Raw genomic sequence first — 20655 nt, 5'->3', positions numbered from 1 at the left:
CAAACATGTGGACATCTGGCACACGGATAACTCCTCACCCAGGCAGCCAGACAAGGTGTGTGCTCAGCTCAGGGGGATGCCTGTACACACGGTGCATTTCTTACAGCAGTCACCAGTTCAAAAACAATAATACAAAAGTTTATTTTCTCTAAAGAACAATCCAACACACATCTGAACTGCAGCAGGAACCAAACCATGGAGAGCTGCAGGCAGCAGAGTCACAGGCACAAGGTGCAACACCACAGCTTGTTCTGGGAATGCTGTCACAGCCCCGAGCTGCCATAAGGGTAGGTCACACACCCCAAGGACAAGGCACGGTCACCTATCGGTGCTTATCATCATCTCTCTGCTTCTTGGTATCTCTGTCCCTGCTCCGGTCTCTATCCCTGTCCTTCCTGTCTCTGTCCTTCCTTTCCCTCCCCCTGCTCCTCTCCTCTTTGGAGTCTCTCTCACTGTCACCCCAAGCCCACGACCTCTCCCTTTCTGGCCAGCGTTTGTCCCTGCTCCTCTCATGGTCCCGGTCCCTCGTTCTCCAGTCCCTCGTTCCCTCACGAGACCAGTTTCTTTTCTCTGATGATCCTTCTCCATAGAAATCATTCTTCATGTTTGGCAAATTGATAGGCTTTCGGAAAGGTCTGTCCCGTCCTCCGAACCGCAGCTGCCCGGATTCTTTTTTGCCTCCAAACCCACCCCCAAGCCTCCGGGGAATCCATCCTTTGAGAGTTCTTTCCAGTTCAAAGTCTACAAAGATCTCATGTTGGTCGATGACCAGCCTGTTGGCATCTCTGTGGGCCTTCAGCAGCGCACGCTCCTCTTTGTACTCAATAAACGCATAACCCTTGGAAAATCCCGTGACCAGGTCTCGAACCAGACGGATCTTTCTGATGTCTCCATAGCGGGAAAAAACCTCCTTTAACTTCTCTTCTGTGGTCTGAAGATTGAGCCTCGCCACGAAGAGGGTGAGGTGAGGATCTCCCGTGACGCCCTTGTTGGGTACGTACCGCGCCAGCATCGCCCGCCATATGGCCCGGTCGTGGGGCTCCTCGTCCGTGCCATCGATGCTGCCAGCCTTGAGGGGGTCGTACTCCTTCGCTATGGGGGCCCAGTCAGCCATTGTCTAGTGGGGGAGAACGCACACGGCACAGGCTCAGAACAGCCCGCCAAGAATCGCTTCCAGCACCGCCGCACTGTGTTCATCCGAAAATCCCCCAAAGTGTGACACACGAAAATAAACCAGCCGTGTCGCTGTTGTTCGAGTCCACATGCCGGGACAGAGCCGTGCCGGGAGCCGCATCCTCCCCTGGCCTACCCCGGCCTGAGGGGCCCGGCCTTTCCCCGCGGGCCCGGCCCGGCCCAGGAGGCCCCTCAGCCCCGCTCCCGCCGCCGCCTGTCCCCTCACCCGCCCGGCGCGGCTGGACACGGCTCTCCCGGCTCTCCGCCGGCCCGGAGGAGCCGCAGCCGCTCCCGCCGGGGTCGATCTCAGCCCATTTCCCCGCTCCCGAAGCCCGCAGTCCCCCCGCCCCGCTCCCGGAGCCGCCGAGGCGGACGTGGCGCTGCGGAAAGGCCTCAGTGCCGGTTCCCGGGGCTGCCGGAGAGCCCCTCGTTCCTTACCGGCAGCGGAGCGCGGGCGGTGCCTCCTCAGGGGAAGGGGCAGGGCGGGAAGCGGCGCGGGGCCGCGGCCGCCGCCATGGGAGCGCCGGGGGCGGGAGGAGCCGCTCCGCCCGCGGCTCCGCCGGCAGCGCCGCCCGGCCCGGCCGGGAGGGAGGGAGGGAGCGCCGGGGTGCGGCGGGCATGGAGCGGGGCCGGGACGGGGAGGAGGAGCTGGAGGAGGAGGATGATGAGGATGAGGAGGAGGATGGCGGCCCGGAGAGCGCCCTGGAGAAGAGCCCGTTCCAGCTGACGGCCGCGGATGTCTACGACATCTCCTCCGTGGTGGGCCGGGACCTGCTCCAGCTCCGCGCCGGGCCGCAGCTGCCCGCCGCCCGCGCCCGGCTGCAGTTCAGGATCGTCAGGGTGCTGGAGATGCTGGAGGCGCTGGTGAGCGAGAGCAGCGTGGCCGAGGAGCAGCTGCGGCGGGAGCGGGACAGCCTCCGGCGGGAGCTGGAGCAGCTGCGGGCGGCGGCCCGAGGGAGCGCCCCGCAGGTGGGTGCGGGACTCGGCCGGGACACACCGGACACACGGGACACACGGACACACCGGACACACGGGACACACCGGACACACCGGACACACGGGACACACCGGACACATGGGACACACCGGACACACCGGACATACGGGACACACCGGACACACGGGACACACGGGACACACCGGACACACGGGACACACGGGACACACGGGACACACGGGACACGGGCTCCTTCCCCAGCACGGGCACACCACGCGCGGGTCGCGGAGCGCACCCAGAGCCACACCAGACGGGCCGGCCGATACTCGTGGTATCTTTTGTGTCAGCCGGACGAGTTTCACGAAGTCACTTCCCGTCTTTGGCCATGAAAGCCTGGAAGCTCTTTCCTTCGGGGTGCTCGCAGTGCTGTGGATTCCTCGCTGCAGTTTCGCTGCAGTGACTGACCCAGCAAAGTTGGGTCAGTCACGCACAAAGTTCAGAGAGTGCAAACCCACCGCGTTCAGCTCTTGCACAGCACCGGCCCCATAGAGACAACTGCCTGCAAACACTGAGGCTTTGTTACCCCCTGTGAGGGAGATTGATGTCTTGATTACTACAAAGGTTTTAAATCAAAAAAGGAGAGTTCAGTTCTCACCTTTCTTTGACACGGAATTTTGGTGTGGCATTAGATGGTTCAGCCTCACTCATCATCTGAGAACAATCTGATAAAAGCATCTTGACAACTAAATTGCAAACTCTTCCGGACAGAGACTTTGCTTTTAACTGTGGTCAGATCTTGTCACAGTTTGTGGCCTATACTTGGCTGGGGAACACAGTCACTAAGGGAATACAAAAATATGAAGAACTATACTTAACTGCTTGGGGGAAAAAAAAAATCAGGATTGTGATGAATTCATACCAATTCTAAAAATTCCACATTTATAAAATCCAGATATTTTACTCTCTGAATGCTGAGTTTTTTGAGAGGTTACAAGATCCACCACTGTTTATTTTACAGCCCAGCCTTGGACCAGATCAAATGGTGATAGACCTCACAGACCCCAACCGGCCCCGGTTCACGCTACAGGAGCTCCGAGATGTATTGCAAGAGAGGAACCAGCTGAAAGCTCAGCTTCTGGTGGTGCAAGAGGAGCTACAGTGCTATAAGAGGTAAAGCTTGAAGTCAGCAGAGAACTAATACTACTAATAACAAGTACTTCATGAAGCTTATCAGCTGAGTCTTGCAGGTTTGGACCCCTAGGTCAGGACAGGCACTGTCCAGGTATGTAAGTGAGCCCTGTGCTCCCCAGAGCATACAAGTGAGCAAAGAAAACTGGGGGAGCAATGAAGTGTCTATGCAACACGATTTAAAAACCAAACTCCCTTTTCCTCTGCACAGTTCTCAGCCCATTCCCATAACTGTCCCACTCTCAGCCTACGCAGAGTTCCTCCCATTCCACACCCAGGCTGGGTTCTCGTGCACAGGAATTCATCTGTGCAGCCACAGCAGCTGCACACACACTGTGTCTAAAGCCACACTACATACCAAAGAGCACGGGGGGTTTCCAGCTCAGCTTCAGTCAAAGTTTCCTTCCTCCTGCAGCGTGATGCTGATTGATCTCCGGTCCTTCCCTCCCACGGGGGTGTGACACTGACCTAGAAACAGAATATTGAGCTCTTTCATCATTCATGACAATCTGTGGGGTTTTTAAGACGGCCAGCAGAGGGTTGTGTAAGGCCCTTGCACTGTGCAAAGCAAGTGATTTCAGAGAAGGGTTTGGTCGTTCCTGAAAGGACAGTCAGTGTGAGTCAAAGGGTGGGATGTGGGAAGAGTCTTGATCTTGGTGCTACAAATTCATTCACCCCAAAGGCTCTCCTTCCCAACCTTTGCCCCCTCTCATCAGGTTGGATTATAAACTCTTTGGGTCAAGAAATTTCTTCTTCATCTAGAAGATTAATCTGAGCACATTAGGTTTCATTTGGGACATCTCAGCAGCACCCTCCTGGATACAGCGAGCCTGCCCTTTGCCTTGTCTGTAACAGGCAGGTTAAGCCAAGAAGTTACACTTCAATCCAAGAATTTACAAACTGCCTGACCACTTCCCCAGCTCAGCTGGCTGCTTTGCTGTGCAGCAGTGGAATGGCTTCTTGCTTTGATTTCCCAGCTGTTACACAGTTTGGTACAGGCCAAGTTAAAAAATTAACAGTGGGAATGTTTTCAGGTTTTTAGTGATCTGAGTCACAGTGCTGTGCACCAAGAGCAGGGCAGGGCTGCTTTTCAGGTCGAGTAATTTGTGAGGTTATCTCCTCATACAGTGTTACAGCTTAAGCCAAAACCCATTTTCCCTCTAAACAGTCACATAAAATCCTAATTGTAATTGTAGTAAAGAGTAATTGTGCAGGAGGATAAATATATGTTCTAAAATGCTTTGTACACATTGGAAATAAGCTCTGCATAACAAGGTAACAAACATCTCAGAGACTGGCTCAGAGTGACTGGTGCTGTTTGGGGGCTGCATTTTTCATCATGATTTCTGGGTAGAAGTTCCTATGCAGATGTTAGAGCTCTGCAGGGTCACCCAACAGCTCATTGTCTCATTGATCCAAGGGAGTCTGCCTCAGAATTACCCCATGCCTGGTGTCACACCAGTTTTGAAGTGCTCTGTGTTTTTATTTCTGAATCCAGTTGAGTGTTGCTTGGCTACTCTTCGCCTGCAGTCACAGGCTTTGATCCTCTGAGCTCTCCAAATGACTGAGGTCAGCTCAGGACAAGCTGTGAAAACAGAGTGTGCAGGCTGGGAAAATCTCACCCTGTTCCAGGCAGGGAAAACACCCTTTGGTCAAACCAAAACTGCTGCCTGGAGTAGGCGGTTACAGCTTCTGGAGTGTAGAAACACTGATGTGAGATGGTGAAATCTAGAGCTGAGGCAAAGCCTTTCTTCTCTCCTCTGTAGGGTGGAAAGAGGAACAGGGGAGCTGGGAATCTCCCATCTGTGCCCAGGCCTGGTGTGAGCCTGGGTGGCTGCGCTGGAGGTACCACACATCCACCCCTGCAGAAATTCACCATTTGTGTCCACACCATCCTCCTACCCTTGGACTTTTGCACAAATCCAAGTGTGATTACACTTCCCCTTCACCCCCATTATGATTTGCCATTTTTTTCTCTGTGGAGAAGTCAGCTTGTTACTTTTTTAGTGTTCTAAGCATAACCCTGGCACCATTACATTGCTGTATTTAGGGATAATAATTCATTATTTTCAGTTCAGTACAAGCAAGCTGCCATCCCTGTCCTGTGAACACTCATTCACCCCTGTCCAGTGAGAGGTCTAACTCATGCACTGTCACACTCTGCACAAACCCACAAAAAATAAACAAAACCGTTTATTTTCCCAGTGGGATCATCTCACAGAAAAGGGACCAAACTGAAGAACTGGACAAGGAAGCCAGTGGCAGCAGTGCTGGCACCAGAAAGAACAGTGAAGAGAAGACAATCATCAAAAGGCTGTAAGTTTGTCTGCAGCTTTTGGGGCAGAATTTGTGAGAACATGGCCCACTCCTTACACAGTGAATCCAGGGGTGGATGCTGAACTTTAGCCTGGTTGGCTGGATATTGTTTGCTACTCTCCATGTAAAGTTAAAAACCTGATAAAGCAATCTCTTCCTGGGGAAAAAGCACTGCACAGGAAAGCCACCTCCACCCAGGCAAGCAGGGAGTCACTTTTTTCCTAGGAAAAACAAGATTCCTGAGCAAAATGATTCAATACTTGCCTCCCCTGCCAGCCCCTCAGGGCTGTGCTGTGGGAGCTCCCCAGCTGGCCCCAGGCTTTGTTTACATTGTACACAAAACCCACAAGCTCAGGGTCTGTCCCTAAAGTCCCCCAAAATAGCACATTGACAGGGCCAGCTCCCTGCCTGTTCCTTGTTATCCTTTCTGCTATTGAATTCTCTTTTTTTAGGTTTTCTTTTAAACATGGAAAATGAGCATCCTCAAGGACTTTGCTGCTTTTGAGAATGGCACTGGGAAAGACAATGACTGGAAGCAGCAGCATCACTCCTACTGTAGAGAATGAGCAATCTCATTAAAATTATGTTGTATAATATTCTTTCAGAATAGATTTTACTCTGCTTTTTCAGAAACTGTTTGAAACAGACACTTTTTGTATTTCTTACTGTCAGACATTATCCACGTGTAGAAAATAAAATGTTTATACAAAGCTGGGGTTTATTCTTATTAAAAGTGCCTGTGATGATCTGTACTACAGCATACTTATCCTGTCCAGCTATCAAAACATTCAGCCCAAATGATTTTGTAAGATGAAGGTAATAGAGATATGCCATTCACAATTGGTTGTTTGGGGGTGAGATGAACAGTGGAAGAAAGCACAGCAAAGGAAGAAAAGCTGCTGCAACTGCTCAGACTGGAACAGATGCACCAAACATTTCATTTCTGACAGCTGAAGGTCTCCTGTGGTAGGGAGTTGTTTTGCATAAGCTCTGTTCTTTCAATCACCTGCCACAAGCTGTGTATTGGCCCCAGTAATGAGATTTAGCACCAGTGGAAGCATATAGGGCAAACAGAGGAGTGGGAAAAGAAGCTTGAAAGACACCAATTAGGTTCTCCATTTAGAAAGGTAGAATATCCAGAGCAGAAGTCTGAACAGACATAAAAGAAGCAGTGACAGGTATCAAACTGTGATCTTACTCTCTCCAGAAATAAAAGCAGGCTCTGAAGTCTTTTGATTCCCTCTCCTACACTGGCAGCATGAAAAATATAGGGCACTTGACACATGTGCTCAGCTGCACCATGTGGATGGGCTCAGCAGAAGGCAGAGCTGCAGCCTCCCTTCCGAGGCCAGGAACAGCTGGCTCTGAGCAAGGCCACACCACAGCTGGCTGACCTGAGCCAGCTGCTTTAGCCAGGGCACAGAACCACTCAAGTCCCTTTTGCCATATTCAAAATATCAATAAGCCTTGGCCATGCCCTCATTGTGTATTTTCTACAGCATGGCAGCAGGGAAGGCAGCTACTGCACGGCCTGAGCAGAGGCTTTGGGCAGAGAAAAAAAATGAAACTAAACAATCAATCAGCAAGAGCCAGGATGCACCTCTGAGCTGAAGAGAGGTGCTTACATGTGATCTGAATTCCATCCTCTTCTATGGCTTATCCAGGCATGTATTTTCCAATCTCCTTTAAAAAAAAAAAAAAAGCAGTTTAGCTCCCAACCCAAGGGTATCTTTCCCTGTGACACCTTGTTAGAAGATGAAGCCTTCCTGTGAGGCACAGAGATAAACACCCAAATGACAGATTGCTGTGAGAAATACAGAGACAGATCTCTAGATCTCTGTATGTGTGCCTAGAAAAGTAAAGGATACAGATGCAGTGCAACATGAGCTTTATTTCCATCCTCCAACGCAGTGCTACTCAATTACCGGTTAAGCTTTCAGAGAAGACATTTTCTTTTTATGTAAAACAGGGAGATCTTTCCCCTTTCTTGTTTACAAAAGTGATGCTGAAGTACAGAGGTTTTAAGCTATTCAACCTGATAGAGAACACGTAAATGTTTAAATAAAATTTAAAAAAAAAATTATTCCAACTTTGACTTATGGGAAGTGCTCTAGTTTAACAGGATACTGTACACATTGCTGAGGTCTCTGTTACTGAGACCAGAGAAAAATCAGTGCCAACTCAGACAAGTTTACCAGTGAGGCTTACCTGAAACTCAGTACATGTAATGTAACAGGTCTCCAGTTAATTCTTCAGAAATGGGAAAATACCCAGGGCTTGCTCTGACGAGTTTGCCTTGTGTGAAGCAGTAAATAATATAAAGCATTTAACAGCTAATGATTTTCACAGCTTTCTTTCAAAATGCTCAAAAAACTGCAATGGAGACAGGTAGTATAGCAGCCGTTTCATCAATAATAAATATAATCTTTATTTTACAGAGACATTGTCTTCAAGTTTTTAATTTAAAAAATACATCACTAAGCCACCTCTCTTGCTGCTGGAGCACACAACCAGGATGTTGTTGCTATCTGACCTATCACATAGGCAAGCATAAGATTGTCTAGAGGGCATTCAGCTGGAACAGCAGCAGCCTTCAAGACATGAGGAATAGAAGACATTAACAGAGCCACAGATCCCTTGCTGACATCTTCCAGCAGCAAGCGTGGCTGATGGCTCACAGCCATTTTCATCTACACACATGCCAAGCCTGCCTTGGCAAAAATTCCAACTGGTAAGAATTCCTCTTTAACATAAAGGACCTGCATTGTATTGCCTGCCTATATCCCAGATTTGGCTCTCCAACAGAAACATCCAAACATCCACGAGATGCCAAGAGCTCGACTCCCATGTGAGACAGTGGGACCAGGCTGTGCTGGACAGACCTACAGGACCAGGCAATAAGGAATCTACTTTCTTCACTGCATGAACTCCATCACTACAGTTTGAAGCTGCATATGAAGATGACTCCTATTTTTGGAACCACTATGCTCTACTTCAAGCATTCACAGTAAATAAATAGCTTCTGATGTGGCTAATTAGCATAGGAAGGTAATATAAAATCTTTTTGGAGACAGGTTTTACTTCTTTAAAATCCTCTGGGAGACACTTCCAAGAATCAGCCATCGACTGTAAAAAAGGTACCTTCTCAAAGTTTAGAAAATAAGTAAATGTCAAATATTAATTCTCACTGTGAAGTTCTATCTTCACATCTGTAATCAGTATCAACCCAGTCTTATCAAAATTTATCCTCATTTGGCTGGAAGTAATTTCTCCAAAGGAAGCAGTCAATCTGACCATCCTTTTCCCTCAGTGCCAGTGCATTTGAAGTTCACTGCCAACAGAATGTATGACACAGGAGAAAGTGGATTCCTACCACAAATTATTTGAGAATGACAGTAGCATCCATCTCAGAGAAGCCTGTCAGCACTGGGCTGTGAAAAACAGTCTGACAGGCAGTCAAGCCACTGGATGACCAAGTCAGAGTACAGCAGTACTTCTGTCATAAAGCCAAGTTCAGCACCCCAAAGAGGGGCGTGAGATTTCCTTGCAAAAGCAGAAGCACAACCCCAGTGATTAAATTTCTGTGCAAGTCTTTCGCTGCTCAAGTGGCACTGGTCACTATGCAGAAGCATTCGAATTTTAAGGAGGGTTTTTCTTTTATGATATAAAAGTTTTGGCAATCTAAGATCAATTATTCAAGCCTGCCTGGAAAACTGTAATAGGTATTTAAATACTGCAAAGCAAAAAGGCAGTTTTTAAGGAGCTCGGAAGACCATAAGCCATCCACTAAGAAAGCTGAGGGAAGTGAGGGCAGGAAAAAAAAAAAAAATGCACTGACTCCTTGTAGAACACTCAGTCCAAAAATAAAAACCCCAAAACAAGAAGATGAATTAGTGTTTCAGCCACGGGTGAGCTTCAATGGAAGCTTTGCTTCTGTCTCCGTAGTCGTACAACAGTTCTTCACCTGCCTTAATGTCCCTGGAAGCTATGAGGATGAGATGAGGCACACCATCGATGTCGTGCAGCTTGGTCTGACAATTGCCACACTTGCTGTGATTAATGAGCCTTCCCAGGCGATTCGTTTCTTTCGTAGCATCGACACTGAAAGAGCAAGAACAGAAGGCGGATTGCGCCTGGGACAGGGGCTTTGTGGGCAAAGCCCAAAAGGCAAATCACACAAAGGAGGAATGCACACAAGTCTTGAAAAATTAAGGAGAAACAGAATGTTATCATGTCACATTACAGAACCATGATTAAGTAGACAGCCATAATATGGCAAGGCAGGGAAACTGAAACAAGTCTGGGAGATTTTTAAGTTAGTACAAAACCCAGAAAATGAAATCTTTGGACTGTTTGAGCTGCCTGTTTCCAGGAATAGCAGAATCCAGATGTGAAAAAAGTTATAAAGCTTAGGCTGAAGTGGGTGTCAGAGACTAGAGCAACAAGGACACCCAGTCAAAGTTGAAAGAAACATTTCTCTTCCAGGGAGTCTGTCCATCCTGCTTCCCAAACCAACTCCTTGCAACTCAGATAAAGGAGTCCATTTTACAAGAGGATAAATTTAGGCAGAAGACCACCGTAGAAGTACAAGCCTCATCCAAGCAGAGCAACTCTCCACATAGCTTGTGCTGTACTTCAAAGAAGAGGGCTTTGAGTCACCTACCATTCCTCATAGCCCAGATGTACAGGAGGCTCTCAGACCATGGATCAGTGCTCCAAAAGATTTCATAATTCACAGTTCCCATTAAAACCAAAAAATTTGCATGAAAACAAGAAAAGAATTAGCAGCATTTAAAGCCTCTATCAATGGAAACTTGAGCTTACCAGTAGGTTTTGCTGAGGTACTGGAAATAGTACATGTAGCAGCCTGTGGATGGGTCTTGAGCATACACAGCCTCTCGTTTCTTGGCATCGGTGATCTCGATGAGATCCCCGTGATATTCAACCACAAATTCTCCTCGATTAAAATGTTTAGTAGCAATTACTCCTCTCCCTTTGCCATCAATGTAATCAATCTGTTGAGTTGAAAAGAGAATACTTTCTCATTTCCCAGCTGATTTACATCATTGCAGATATGCTGATTACTAGGAAATGATTTGTCATTAAAAAACTGCTGCAAAAGGGAATTTGTGTGTACTGCACACAAAGCTGTAGAAGCACAATGCATGGCACTGTGGAAGAAATGCAGGATGAGTTTGGGACACAGTGAGTGACTGGGTAGCTGGACACAAAGTCTTCCAATCAAAGAACTTAGGAGTGCATTTCTGTAAAGACCTTAAAGCCCCCTCAGTATTTATAACTGAGGCTGCACAGACACAGCCTTCAGAGACCAACACTGCTCACTAAAAGGAGGGACTGTGTGCTCCAGTTTTCATTTCCAGAGAATTGCAGGGTCCTGAGACTGAGTTCTGCCACTCTGTTTAAACAGATTAACATCAAGATACTGTGTAATAAACAATACATGACCACTTAGGTTGGCACTGCAGTTACCTTCATCCCTTCTTCCTTCCCACTTGTAATGAGCTCATCTATTTTCCTCCTTTCCTCAGTCTGCAGAATAAACAAGAATAAACAAAACCACAATATTATTGATAGCTTTTGTAGCTTCTTCTAGAGCTGGAAGGAAATTACCCACCAATGACACTCATTGTTCCAAACCATCTCATATTTCCAACAAACTGAACAGCAGAAAAACAGATTTCTGCCCCCCAAAATACATAAACAGCTAGATTCTGTTCTAAGCTGGACCAGCCTTTCCAAATTTTAAGCTGGACCAGACTTTCCAAATTTTAAGCATGTTCTTAACAATACTTCAAGTGCACAACATTATTTGCATTTGGAATAGAAACCATAGTTACACAATTCCCCAAATTTTCAGCTAATCAGACATGTTTTAAGTCATGTCATTTTAACAAGAAGCACTACCTCCAATTCAGATTTGCTCTTCCTGGAACTTCTTCTAACTGGGTAATAATCTGTCACTTTTCGGTTTGGTGTTCTTCCCTGTGTTCTAAGGAGGAAGAAAAAGTGAACACACACACACACATTTCAGAATATTTGTTAAAGTTACACCGCCAGAGCAAAGGTACGTGCAAGAAATTTTTATTTGAGCTTGGTAAGTTGAAAGGTGATCAATATGAATCAGTGGTTTTTATCATTACTCTTAGCTTCAAGCCACAGCTACATCCCTTTTCCTCTCCACACTATTTCCATTACTGCAGTACTAATTCTTGAACAATACAAGTGAGATGTCGTTGGAAATCAACTGAAGGTCACATTACAAGTCTGGGGCCCCCTGCGTGCCTTGCCAGAAGGCACTCGAAAATTTAGGTCATGAAAACTGCTTGGCAAGGAATTCATTAATGTTAGGTCACATTACTCTGATACCAAGAGAAAGAATATCAGCTCAGCCAGGAAGCCTCCAACTGTTCTGTTTCTGACAAGACACATTCCCATTTGTCCACAGGAAAGTAGGTCTTAATGGCTCATTAATTTATCTTTTTTTCCATAGGTGACCAGCAAATGTTTCACTTCTGATAGAACAATAGAACACATTAACATTGCTTTCAAGACAAACAAGTCCTCTGCAAAATAGGTACTTAGATGCTATATTAGGGTTTTCAAAGCATGACATTCTTGAGAAAACAAAGAGCTGTCCTTTCACAATCCCACAAATCACTTACTTTTTCCTTGGTCCTCGTTTTGCTTTAACCATCTTCTTCTGAGCTGGCTTTGCATTGGCCTCCTCAGCACAGTCTGCAGGCAGGGGAGTCTTTTGGGTTTCCACGGTTTCTTGGTTTTGATCAGAGGGCACCAAAGGATTGCACCCACCTTCCTTATCCTTCTGGTCTTCTGGTTTCACAGCACCTTCAACTATTTTGCCACCATTCTTTTTTCCTGGTGACAAGGAAATCGAGTAAGGCTCTGAACTTAGGGCCAGCTATACCCAAGTGTTTAAATGAATTCCAGTGGTTTAGAGCTCTGTCAAATGAGAGAAAAAGGGACAGCAATGACCCTGCACCACGGGGCTCAGCAGCTGCAGATGGTGGCACCAAGTGGCCAATGCCACCCAGGATAAATCCATGGGAGCTAAAGGGCTGGCACTGACAAGAAATCTACACTCCCCACAACCAACATTCATTTGTTTTTTTGCATTCTATCCCAATACAACCACATCCTCCTCCTCAGACAACTGACTCAGAGGTAGCTGAGAGTGGTTTAAAGCTCAATAACGTTTTTATGTAGAGTAAATCATCAGGTTTAACAGTCCCATCTGCTGAGACAGATGTTTCAGTCTCACTGGAGAAAAGCAGCACAGCTGCAAGGCCTCAGCAGGGGGAAAAGCTAAAGCTATCTTCACTTCCTTGTCAAAACTGGGGAGCCAAATTAGGAACTAAAGGCCCCAAGTTTCCAGAAAGCCTGACACTCCCTGCATCAAATGGGACTGAAAATACCTGCTTGTAAAAGTGTTTGCATCAAAGTGCTTTGACAAATTACCAAGGCTGTTAAATGCACCTTTAAACACAAAGCCAGATGGGTTTTCTTCCCCTTCATAAACTTACAGAACACTCCCATTTCTAGTCACTGTGAAGCCTGGCACTCAGCATCCACAATTCGGGCTCTTCCTCACTGCTTTTATTTCTTGATGAAAATGTCAGAACTGGGGGGGTGGGAGCATATTTACCAAGAAAAGCAATCCAAAGCTCAATCTTACCAGCTCCTTTCCTGTAGGTTTCCTTTAGTGTGTTGCCCTGACATTTCACCTCGTGATACATGACAGAGTTTTCTTCTTGAAGCGGGGGGCGAGCACCAGAAGCTTTGTTGGGATTCAGGTAGCTGTAGATTTTGGATTGACCAATAAACACATTCTCCTAAAACAGACCCACACAAAAAAATCAGTTCAGTACAGAGATTCCAGGAACCTCAAGCTGGCATCCACAACAGTCTGCAGCAAGCAGGGCTGACAGGTGATTGTGCTGATGCAAATTACACTGTTTGAAGCATCACCCTCACTGAGGTTGTGATTTCTAAGTGAAAATGTAACAGTGCTGAGCACTCTGAGAGCTTAAATAATAAAATGTGGCAGGATGGGGTAGTCATAGCTAACTCCAGCCTCCACCCTTGTTCTTTACAGCATGAACTTTCGTGCTAAAAAAAAAAAGCCCCAAGCCTGAGCTCCTGGGGAAGAAGGCAGCCTCAAAGAGCACAAGCCAAAAAAAATATGAACAGTGCAGCAAAAATTGCCCTGTCCAGCACAGAGCTCTCACAGCCAGAGAGGTATGAGCTACCCAGCTACTCTCAGGAGGTGTCAAATGTTGTAGCAAATTATATGCTCAACTGAGCAGCACAGGAATCAGTTTTACAGCCTACCTTGAGTGACACCTCTCAGCAAAGCATGGCAGACAAACAGTGCTATATTTTATCCATTATATGACATAAAATAAAGTGTAAATGTTGTGTATGGCAAGAAAGGCCCATTAAAGAATCTATGCAAAGCCCAGTCAGGAAAATGGCAAAACCCTTTGGCATGGCCAGACGCCACAGAGCCTGGGGTTTGTCACTGGCTCAGGCTCCAAGATGCCAACAGTGACAGTGTCCAATTTAGCAAAGATTAGTGGAGTCCTGTCACCTTTGCTTTCTCAGCCTCCTGGCCATGCTTGCCTGTGCAGGGTATGTCAGGCACATTCCAACCGTGAAATCTCAGTGTCTGGACAAACAGATACAACTTGGGCAGAATGAGGTTTTTTTTGGCTATAGTTTGACTCAACCAAAAGCAATTTTCAGACATTGCATGCCAGTTAAAACAACAAAAATATGCATCCATTTTCTTAGAAAAGCAAGGAACAAAGGGTCCCAGTAGTTAAAAAAAGATAGCTCAAATATAGCTGACTAAACAAATACCTCAGCATTTCAGTCACAGACACTGCAAAAGTAAACAAAGTACACAATAGAACAGATAGGATAATTTTAATAATTAACGCGGTCATGAATAACAAACTTCCTATGTACATAATTCACACAAAATCAGACCAGTTAAAGGCTCAAATCCTACTCCACAAATAAACTACTAAGGATTGAGATTACAATTACTGCCTGAGAAAAAGCAAATCAGACAGACACTCCCTGACCTTCAATATTTCTGAAAGGCCTATGAAAGGCAAAACTTGCTTATTAAAAAAACCGGGGCTTCAAAGCACGAAATACTATGAAAACACTCTGTTTTAACAAATGCAAGCAATGAACCCTGACCTTCAAAGTCCTCAAGATTTAATAAGAAGTTTAAATACGGGCATTTCGGGAGAAAGCCCAAAGCAGTGAACAGCAGTCCACCTGCCAGCTGAGCCTTCAGGCTTTGAATACACCATGAACAGGAAACGAACAACTCTTTTTCCAGCACAGCTTCCTCCCTTCATTCCCAGCTCCCTGCCTGCTGTGCTCTTGGCGCAACCGAGCTGCCGCTGCCACGTCTTTGTCTGTGCCAGGCTTGAGACCCCGGAGAGCAGAGATTTTCTCAGCGCAGCAAAACACACCAAAGGCTGCCTGCTGAGGGGCTCCGCGATTTAATGCGATAGCCACAACTATTTCCATTGGGAGTCAAAGGCAAAAAGACAAGCGGCCTCCGGCCAGCTGCCTGTGACAGAACTACAGGACGGGGAAGATGGCACGGAGGGAATGCCGAGCCTAGTGCCCGTCTGCGATAGGGCACAGGGAAACGGAAAGAGTCCGACTGTAGTTAAACTTAACCGATTTCTGAATGATTTGAGGGGCTCCCGAAGGCCCGGGCCCCGCGGCTCCCCGGGACAGCCCGCACACCGGCTCGCCCGCACCGGGGAAAAGCGGAGAGCACCGGAGACCCCCGGGAGCCGCCCGCCCCGCTCCCCGCCCAGGCCCGGGCACTGCTTACCCCGCCGGCCCGGGGGCGGCTAGGGCCCTTCCTCTCGGCGCTCTCGGGGCTTGCCTTCTCCACGCCGCCCGCCCTGGTCTTGGGCATGTTCTTCCCTAGGAGCAACGGGGGAAGATCGGCGCCTGAGCCATGTCCGGCGCTGCCGCCCGCGGTCATCGCCCGGCCGCCGCGGCCTGCGCCATGTTTAAAGGGCTGGATGCGGCAGGGCGAGCCGCGGCGGCCCAGCCCCTTCCCGGCGAGCTGCGCACACCGCGCGGGGGAGGAGTCCCGCCGGCCCCGGCTCCCCGCACCTCCCAGGAGGAGCTTCCGTGCCGGGGAGATGCCCCGCGCCTCGCGGGCCCAGCCCCGCCGGCCCGCCGCGCCCCGGCCCCGCTCCGCTCGTGCCCGCTCCGCCCCGCGCACCTCCAGCCATGGCGGTGGCGGCGGCGGCCCCGCGCCCCCGAGCCCCCGCGCCGGGCGGCCCCGACTGTCCCCGCGGAGTCCCCGCCGCCGCCAACCGCTCCGCAGGGAGACGCCGCGTTACCCTTGGCAACCCCATTGGTTTAACCTCCTGCCAATCATCGCGCTTAGGCCTCTGATTGGCGCAAGCGGCCATAACCCGCCCCCCCTTGTCATACCCCGGTGGCTGCGGCTCCCGGGAACAGGGTTTAAATGTGTGTTTGCTGGGCGCTGATTGGTCCGTGCCGAGGACAAGCAGCGCTCTGATTGGCGGTCTGGTCGGGCATGCCCCTCCCGTGGCCAGGCCGCGCCACGTGGGTGGGAGCGCGCGGGAGCGGGACCCTCCGGTGCCCGCGGTGCCCCCGCCCCGCCCCGCCCGCTCTGCCGGGGCACCGGCACCTCCCGCGGCCTCCTCCTGCACCTCTCCGCAGGGCACACGGCCCCCGCCACCTCGCAGCGGGGATTTGGGGAACCCTTAATCCTGGCGGGATTGTAAAACTGTGCTCTCTGAAATTATTAGGCTGCTTTATGCAATGCTTAGCTTGGATCTCCCTGGTTGAAGTTTAAGTCTATTAGTTCCATCTTCCAAGCTTGTCTGGAGAGCAGGTAATACTCCAGTATTGCACTAAAGCATCAAAGACGTTATGTAAATCCTCATTCCATAACGAGGGCAGCTAAAATATTACAAAGCCAAATGACAGAGCCGTCATTATCACCAGGAGAGCTGGAACTGCCTTCAGCATCGATTCCCCGGTCAGAAGCTGCCAAAAGGACTAGCACATACACTTTGAAATCAGAAAGTAAAATGGCAAAGAGTAACACAGCAATGAGGCAAAGCGTGCATGGATCAGGGATCTGGATGGATGCCAAGTGGATGCCATGGTGGAAGTCAGGACTTTGGTGCTCCATGATAAGCAGAACACTTACATTGAGCACCGTGCATGACTCCTGTTTCCTATCTGTGTTACCCTCCTGCAGCAAGGCTACCTGAGTGTGCTCAGGGGTGGTGGCACTTGTGCTGGCCCAAGCGCTATCACCACAGGGGTGGCTTCCCAGCCAGGGCTTATCTACAGCCACAGGCTGCCTCTTGTCTCTCGGGCATTCCCACAGTGACATAAACAGCCAGTCAGTGATACAGCTGAAAACCATCCTTTCCCTTAAGAACAGGAAAAAACCCTTCTCATCTTAAGCAAGAACTTGGGGCCTCGTCCTTTCTAAGCTGTCATGCAGCTCACAGGACAGGAATTCAGTGTGACTGCAGAGGAGCCCCAGAAGGCAGCACAGCATTCCAGGCCACCCCCTCCTCTTCTTGTGATATCTCTGCATTCAGGCACTTTGGGAGAAGGCAGAACAAGCTCTGCGTGGCACTGACATTTGTTACATCTGGGTCTTCGATCACCAGGCACATGAATTTTAGAGAGGCAAGCAAAACACACTGGGTGTTTTACTGTAAACTCAAAGCTGCAGCCAGCTGACATCCTCTGGGCATCACGTCCATGAACATCCATGTCCATGGTGTTCTTCCATCAAGGCAGGTACTGCAAGCTCTCTGCAAAAGCACCAGAGCAGACACTGCTCTGATTTTTCCACCCCAGTTTGCACTGTACTTATTGCAGCTGGAAAAAAAAATCTTCATAAATTACTAAGATGATTTCCTTCTTGCAGTAATAGGGAGCACTCTTCCTAATGTCTTGGGAAAGCTCTGGAAACGCCCTCAACTGTGGTTTCGCTCAGCTGTTGGGGGTTGTATATTTTAAATAATTATTTTATATATGTATATTTAGCAAAGGAAGTGAGTTGGCATCGAAGCCGTGCGGGCCACCAGTAGAGGGCAAAGGAAGCCAAGGAATTCTCTTCCCCAGAGCAACAAAGAAAACAACGTCATCTCCGAGTGGCCGCTGCTCCCGGCGCGCTGGGATCACACTGTGAATTAGCAAAACATGTTGGCATCACCCCTCAGCCAAAAGCCAGAGACGAGGAGAAGTTAAAACGCTAAAAGCTGCGGCCCAAAGGAGCGCGGCCGGTCGCTGTGAGTCGGGACGCGCAGCAGCACATGGAGAGAGCGCTGCCGGCTCCCGGAATCCAGAGGGAGCAGCGCGGCTCCCTCCCGCTGGAAGCAGCGCTAAAACCCACTGACCTAAATATTCTCGCCCGTAGTGCCGCATGAGCAGCTGCCGGGAGCACCACGTTTTACTGCGGAAATGTGAAATTGTTTTGTGGGGGAAGGGAAGGGAGAGCGAGCGAGGCGTTGATTTGTTCAGAAAGGGAAGAAAATCGTCAAGGTAAATCTCTTGGGTATAGATGAACACTTCATCCAGTTAAAAAAAAAAATTATTTTATCTTTGAATTCGTAGTTTAATTTTCTGTCCAATATACCAAGGAGAGGCTTGTTAAATATTCCCACCTGAGAGCAAGTTCTCACAAAGCACCTGTCATATTTGCAATTTGCAAAATAAATGACAGCATTTACACAAATTTCTCGTTCACAAGATGAAATCCCTACAATTTGTGCTTCAGCCACTAGAAATCAAGTAAAAACAATCCCTGAGGGTAACTGCTGAGTATTACATTAAGCAATATCATTTTATAAAGTCATAGAGTAAAATGCCAGTAGGTGCTAACTGCATTTCAGAGATTATAAAATATAATTACCTTCAGAATTGTATCTACCAATGACATAAAAAAAAAAAAAAATCTCTGACTAGAAAATGCAGTGAGATCCGTGAATTACATGCCAAAATTCTATGGAAACAGAGTCCTGCCGACAAATGTGCCTGTGCTAATTCCACGCCAGTGGAAAGCAGCATTTCCACCAGCGGGATTACTCACCTATTGCAGTCGAGGATGATCACAAACGCTGACAGGTAACTCCCTTTTCAACTCAAGCCATCAAAACCCTCCCTTTCTTGTCACGATTGCACAGAGCTGCTGAGATTTGAAGTTCGATTCAGCGTGTGTGAGCTGTATTTCATCGTGCCTTCATCTGAAGTGTGCAGAGGACAATAACCAAGATAAAAGCTGCCATTTAAATTGTTCTTCTGGTCTCTGGCCTCACTTCTGTCGTCTTTTTCTCTGTCTGAAGCATCACTGATTAATCTGAATTACTTAAATCTGTTTAATTAACGTTGCTTTGTCTTTAAATAGTTTAGCCTTAATCTGTCTAATCCTTTATTGGTTATATTAATCCCTGTTAAATTTGTCTAATGATAAAATAAGCAAACTTTCACAAGATTGAATGAGTAGTACTGATCATTTGAAGGAATTTCATGATTGCTCACACTTCAGTTATGTCTGGCTCAATTCTGTGTGAAAGTTCTTACAAATTTTCATGTTCTTACACAACTGGGAAAGCATTTATTGGAAGATTGTCTCTTTTACCAAGGCTTCTCAGTCTGGAGGTCGCCAGCGCTAAAAAAAAATCTCCAAATGTGAAACTAGCATGAGTGGTCTCCAGATTTTAACTCACTCTTTACAGCAGCAAGTTTCACGTTAGCAGCTTGTACAACATTCGCAAGGGAAAACTCATCCGCCAGCACATCCCCTGGGCATTCCCGGCAGGGCAGCAGGGATGTCCCCCGCGTTCTCCGGGAGGAGCTCCTGTGCAGGAGCTCTGCAGAGCCGCGGCGCCGTGAGGGGCATGAGGTGGCGGCGCCTCAGGGCGGGGTGGCACCGGCCGCACCGGGGTGCACGGAGCCGCCAACAACGGAGGAACGGGACGGGACCAGGGGGCCGCCTGGAGTGAGACGCGTTCACCAGCGGGAGCACGGGCGGGGATGAGCTCAGATGACACCGGTGCCCCTCAGGCCGAAGCCCCCGGGGCCGAGCCCCACGCCCGGCCCGGTCCCGCCGCTCCGCGGCCGCTCCCGCCAACGCCGCCTCAGGCGGGGGCGCGCGCACGGCGCCTCCCCCCCCCGCCCCGTGATGCAGCGAGAAACGCGAGATCTCGCGAGAGCTCCGCCGCGCCGCCGAGTTCTCGCCGGCAGCCGCCATCTTGCGGGAGCCCATAGGTCACGTGACCGCTCGCAGCCGTTCGCCTCCGCCTTCCCCTCCCCCCACCCTACCGGGAACCGGGCCCGGATCGCCAAGGCTCGACTGCGGCCGCCGCCCTGGGGCGGGGCCCGCCCGCGGGGACGTCGCTTATTTGAAGGACGGTGGATACGCCGGGGTTTCTTTTTTGGGGGCACGGAACGGGGGAACTTGCTGCCTTCTCCTTGCGGAGGGCAGGGAAAAACCGAGGCGCGGCATGTCACGTGACGGGGGGGCGGCGAGCGGGGAGCGCGCGGAGTTAGAAAGCGGCGGGCGGCGGGGCCGGCGGCGGAGACTTCCAGGAGCCCGCGGGAGGATCGAGTGCGACAGAGAGTAAGTCCCGCGTTGCCCTTTTGCCTGGCGCCGCGCCTGTTTGGCCGCCTCTGGCCGCTCCCCGCGTTGTGGGGCCGCCGCGGGGGTTTCTTCCCCTCAGCTCCTCACCGGGGCCCGCAGCGGCGGCGCGGGGGTGTCCGGGGAGGACCCGTTGTGCTGGGAGCGGCTCCGCGTCTCCCTCTCTCCCTCAGCCCGGGAAGGCTGCGCGGCCGCCCCCGCAGGGGTCCCGGTGGGCCGGGGGCGGCGCGGCGGGCGGGGTAGGCGCCGCCGCCGCCCCGGCGGAGCCCCGGTTGTCCCGCGAACTTCGTGCCCGGGGGCGTGCGGGGGCGGGGGGGGGGGG

The 20655-nt window shown here is 49.7% G+C and overlaps 5 protein-coding genes across 9 annotated transcripts in view; 2 read left to right on the top strand and 3 right to left on the bottom strand.

Annotated features, from left to right (window-relative positions):
- Positions 1-129: 129 nt before the first annotated feature.
- Positions 130-7957, bottom strand: SNRNP35 (small nuclear ribonucleoprotein U11/U12 subunit 35). Of its 3 annotated transcripts, XM_041488920.1 has the most exons (4): positions 7823-7957; positions 7240-7297; positions 3657-3766; positions 130-1117 (listed from the first exon to the last, which is right to left on the bottom strand). In XM_041488920.1, exon 4 carries the CDS (start codon positions 1112-1114, stop codon positions 323-325), a length of 792 nt encoding a protein of 263 aa, XP_041344854.1. In that variant the 5' UTR covers positions 1115-1117; positions 3657-3766; positions 7240-7297; positions 7823-7957; the 3' UTR covers positions 130-322. The 3 variants fall into 3 exon arrangements, with proteins under 3 accessions (XP_041344854.1, XP_041344855.1, XP_041344853.1); XM_041488921.1 differs by lacking the exons at positions 3657-3766; positions 7240-7297; positions 7823-7957 and adding an exon at positions 2766-3117; XM_041488919.1 differs by lacking the exons at positions 3657-3766; positions 7240-7297; positions 7823-7957 and adding an exon at positions 1612-1742.
- Positions 1656-7294, top strand: RILPL2 (Rab interacting lysosomal protein like 2). Its single transcript, XM_041488922.1, has 4 exons — positions 1656-2142; positions 3129-3280; positions 5504-5614; positions 6067-7294. The coding sequence occupies exons 1-4, from the start codon at positions 1792-1794 to the stop codon at positions 6089-6091; spliced, it is 639 nt and encodes a 212-aa protein (XP_041344856.1). The 5' UTR covers positions 1656-1791; the 3' UTR covers positions 6092-7294.
- On the bottom strand, positions 7486-17572 carry KMT5A (lysine methyltransferase 5A). Of its 2 annotated transcripts, XM_041488917.1 has the most exons (8): positions 15921-16128; positions 15519-15613; positions 13329-13485; positions 12298-12511; positions 11540-11624; positions 11105-11164; positions 10439-10629; positions 7486-9715 (listed from the first exon to the last, which is right to left on the bottom strand). In XM_041488917.1, the coding sequence occupies exons 1-8, from the start codon at positions 16111-16113 to the stop codon at positions 9505-9507; spliced, it is 1206 nt and encodes a 401-aa protein (XP_041344851.1). In that variant the 5' UTR covers positions 16114-16128; the 3' UTR covers positions 7486-9504. The 2 variants fall into 2 exon arrangements, with proteins under 2 accessions (XP_041344851.1, XP_041344852.1); XM_041488918.1 differs by lacking the exons at positions 15519-15613; positions 15921-16128 and adding an exon at positions 16884-17572.
- Positions 17573-20237: 2665 nt separating this feature from the next.
- SBNO1 (strawberry notch homolog 1) overlaps positions 20238-20655 on the top strand; it is a 31314-nt gene continuing 30896 nt past the window's right edge. Inside the window, exon 1 of one of the 2 annotated variants that reach the window (XM_041488908.1) lies at positions 20238-20315. The gene's annotated coding sequence lies outside the window, so the exon portion shown is untranslated. The remainder of the gene's footprint in view (positions 20316-20655) is intronic. The other variant, XM_041488911.1, reaches the window with a different exon arrangement.
- The window catches only part of LOC121365051 (translation initiation factor IF-2-like), a 765-nt gene continuing 431 nt past the window's right edge, over positions 20322-20655 (bottom strand). Inside the window, exon 2 of the mRNA XM_041488924.1 lies at positions 20322-20617. Coding sequence (XP_041344858.1) covers positions 20420-20617 — 198 coding nt within the window. The 3' untranslated portion in view covers positions 20322-20419. The remainder of the gene's footprint in view (positions 20618-20655) is intronic.

Source organism: Pyrgilauda ruficollis, unplaced genomic scaffold (assembly GCF_017590135.1).
Source record: "Pyrgilauda ruficollis isolate IOZ18807 unplaced genomic scaffold, ASM1759013v1 scaffold9, whole genome shotgun sequence".
NCBI lineage: Eukaryota > Metazoa > Chordata > Aves > Passeriformes > Passeridae > Pyrgilauda > Pyrgilauda ruficollis.
Note: the sequence above shows the minus strand (reverse complement) of the source record. Positions and strands in the feature narration are given on the sequence as shown.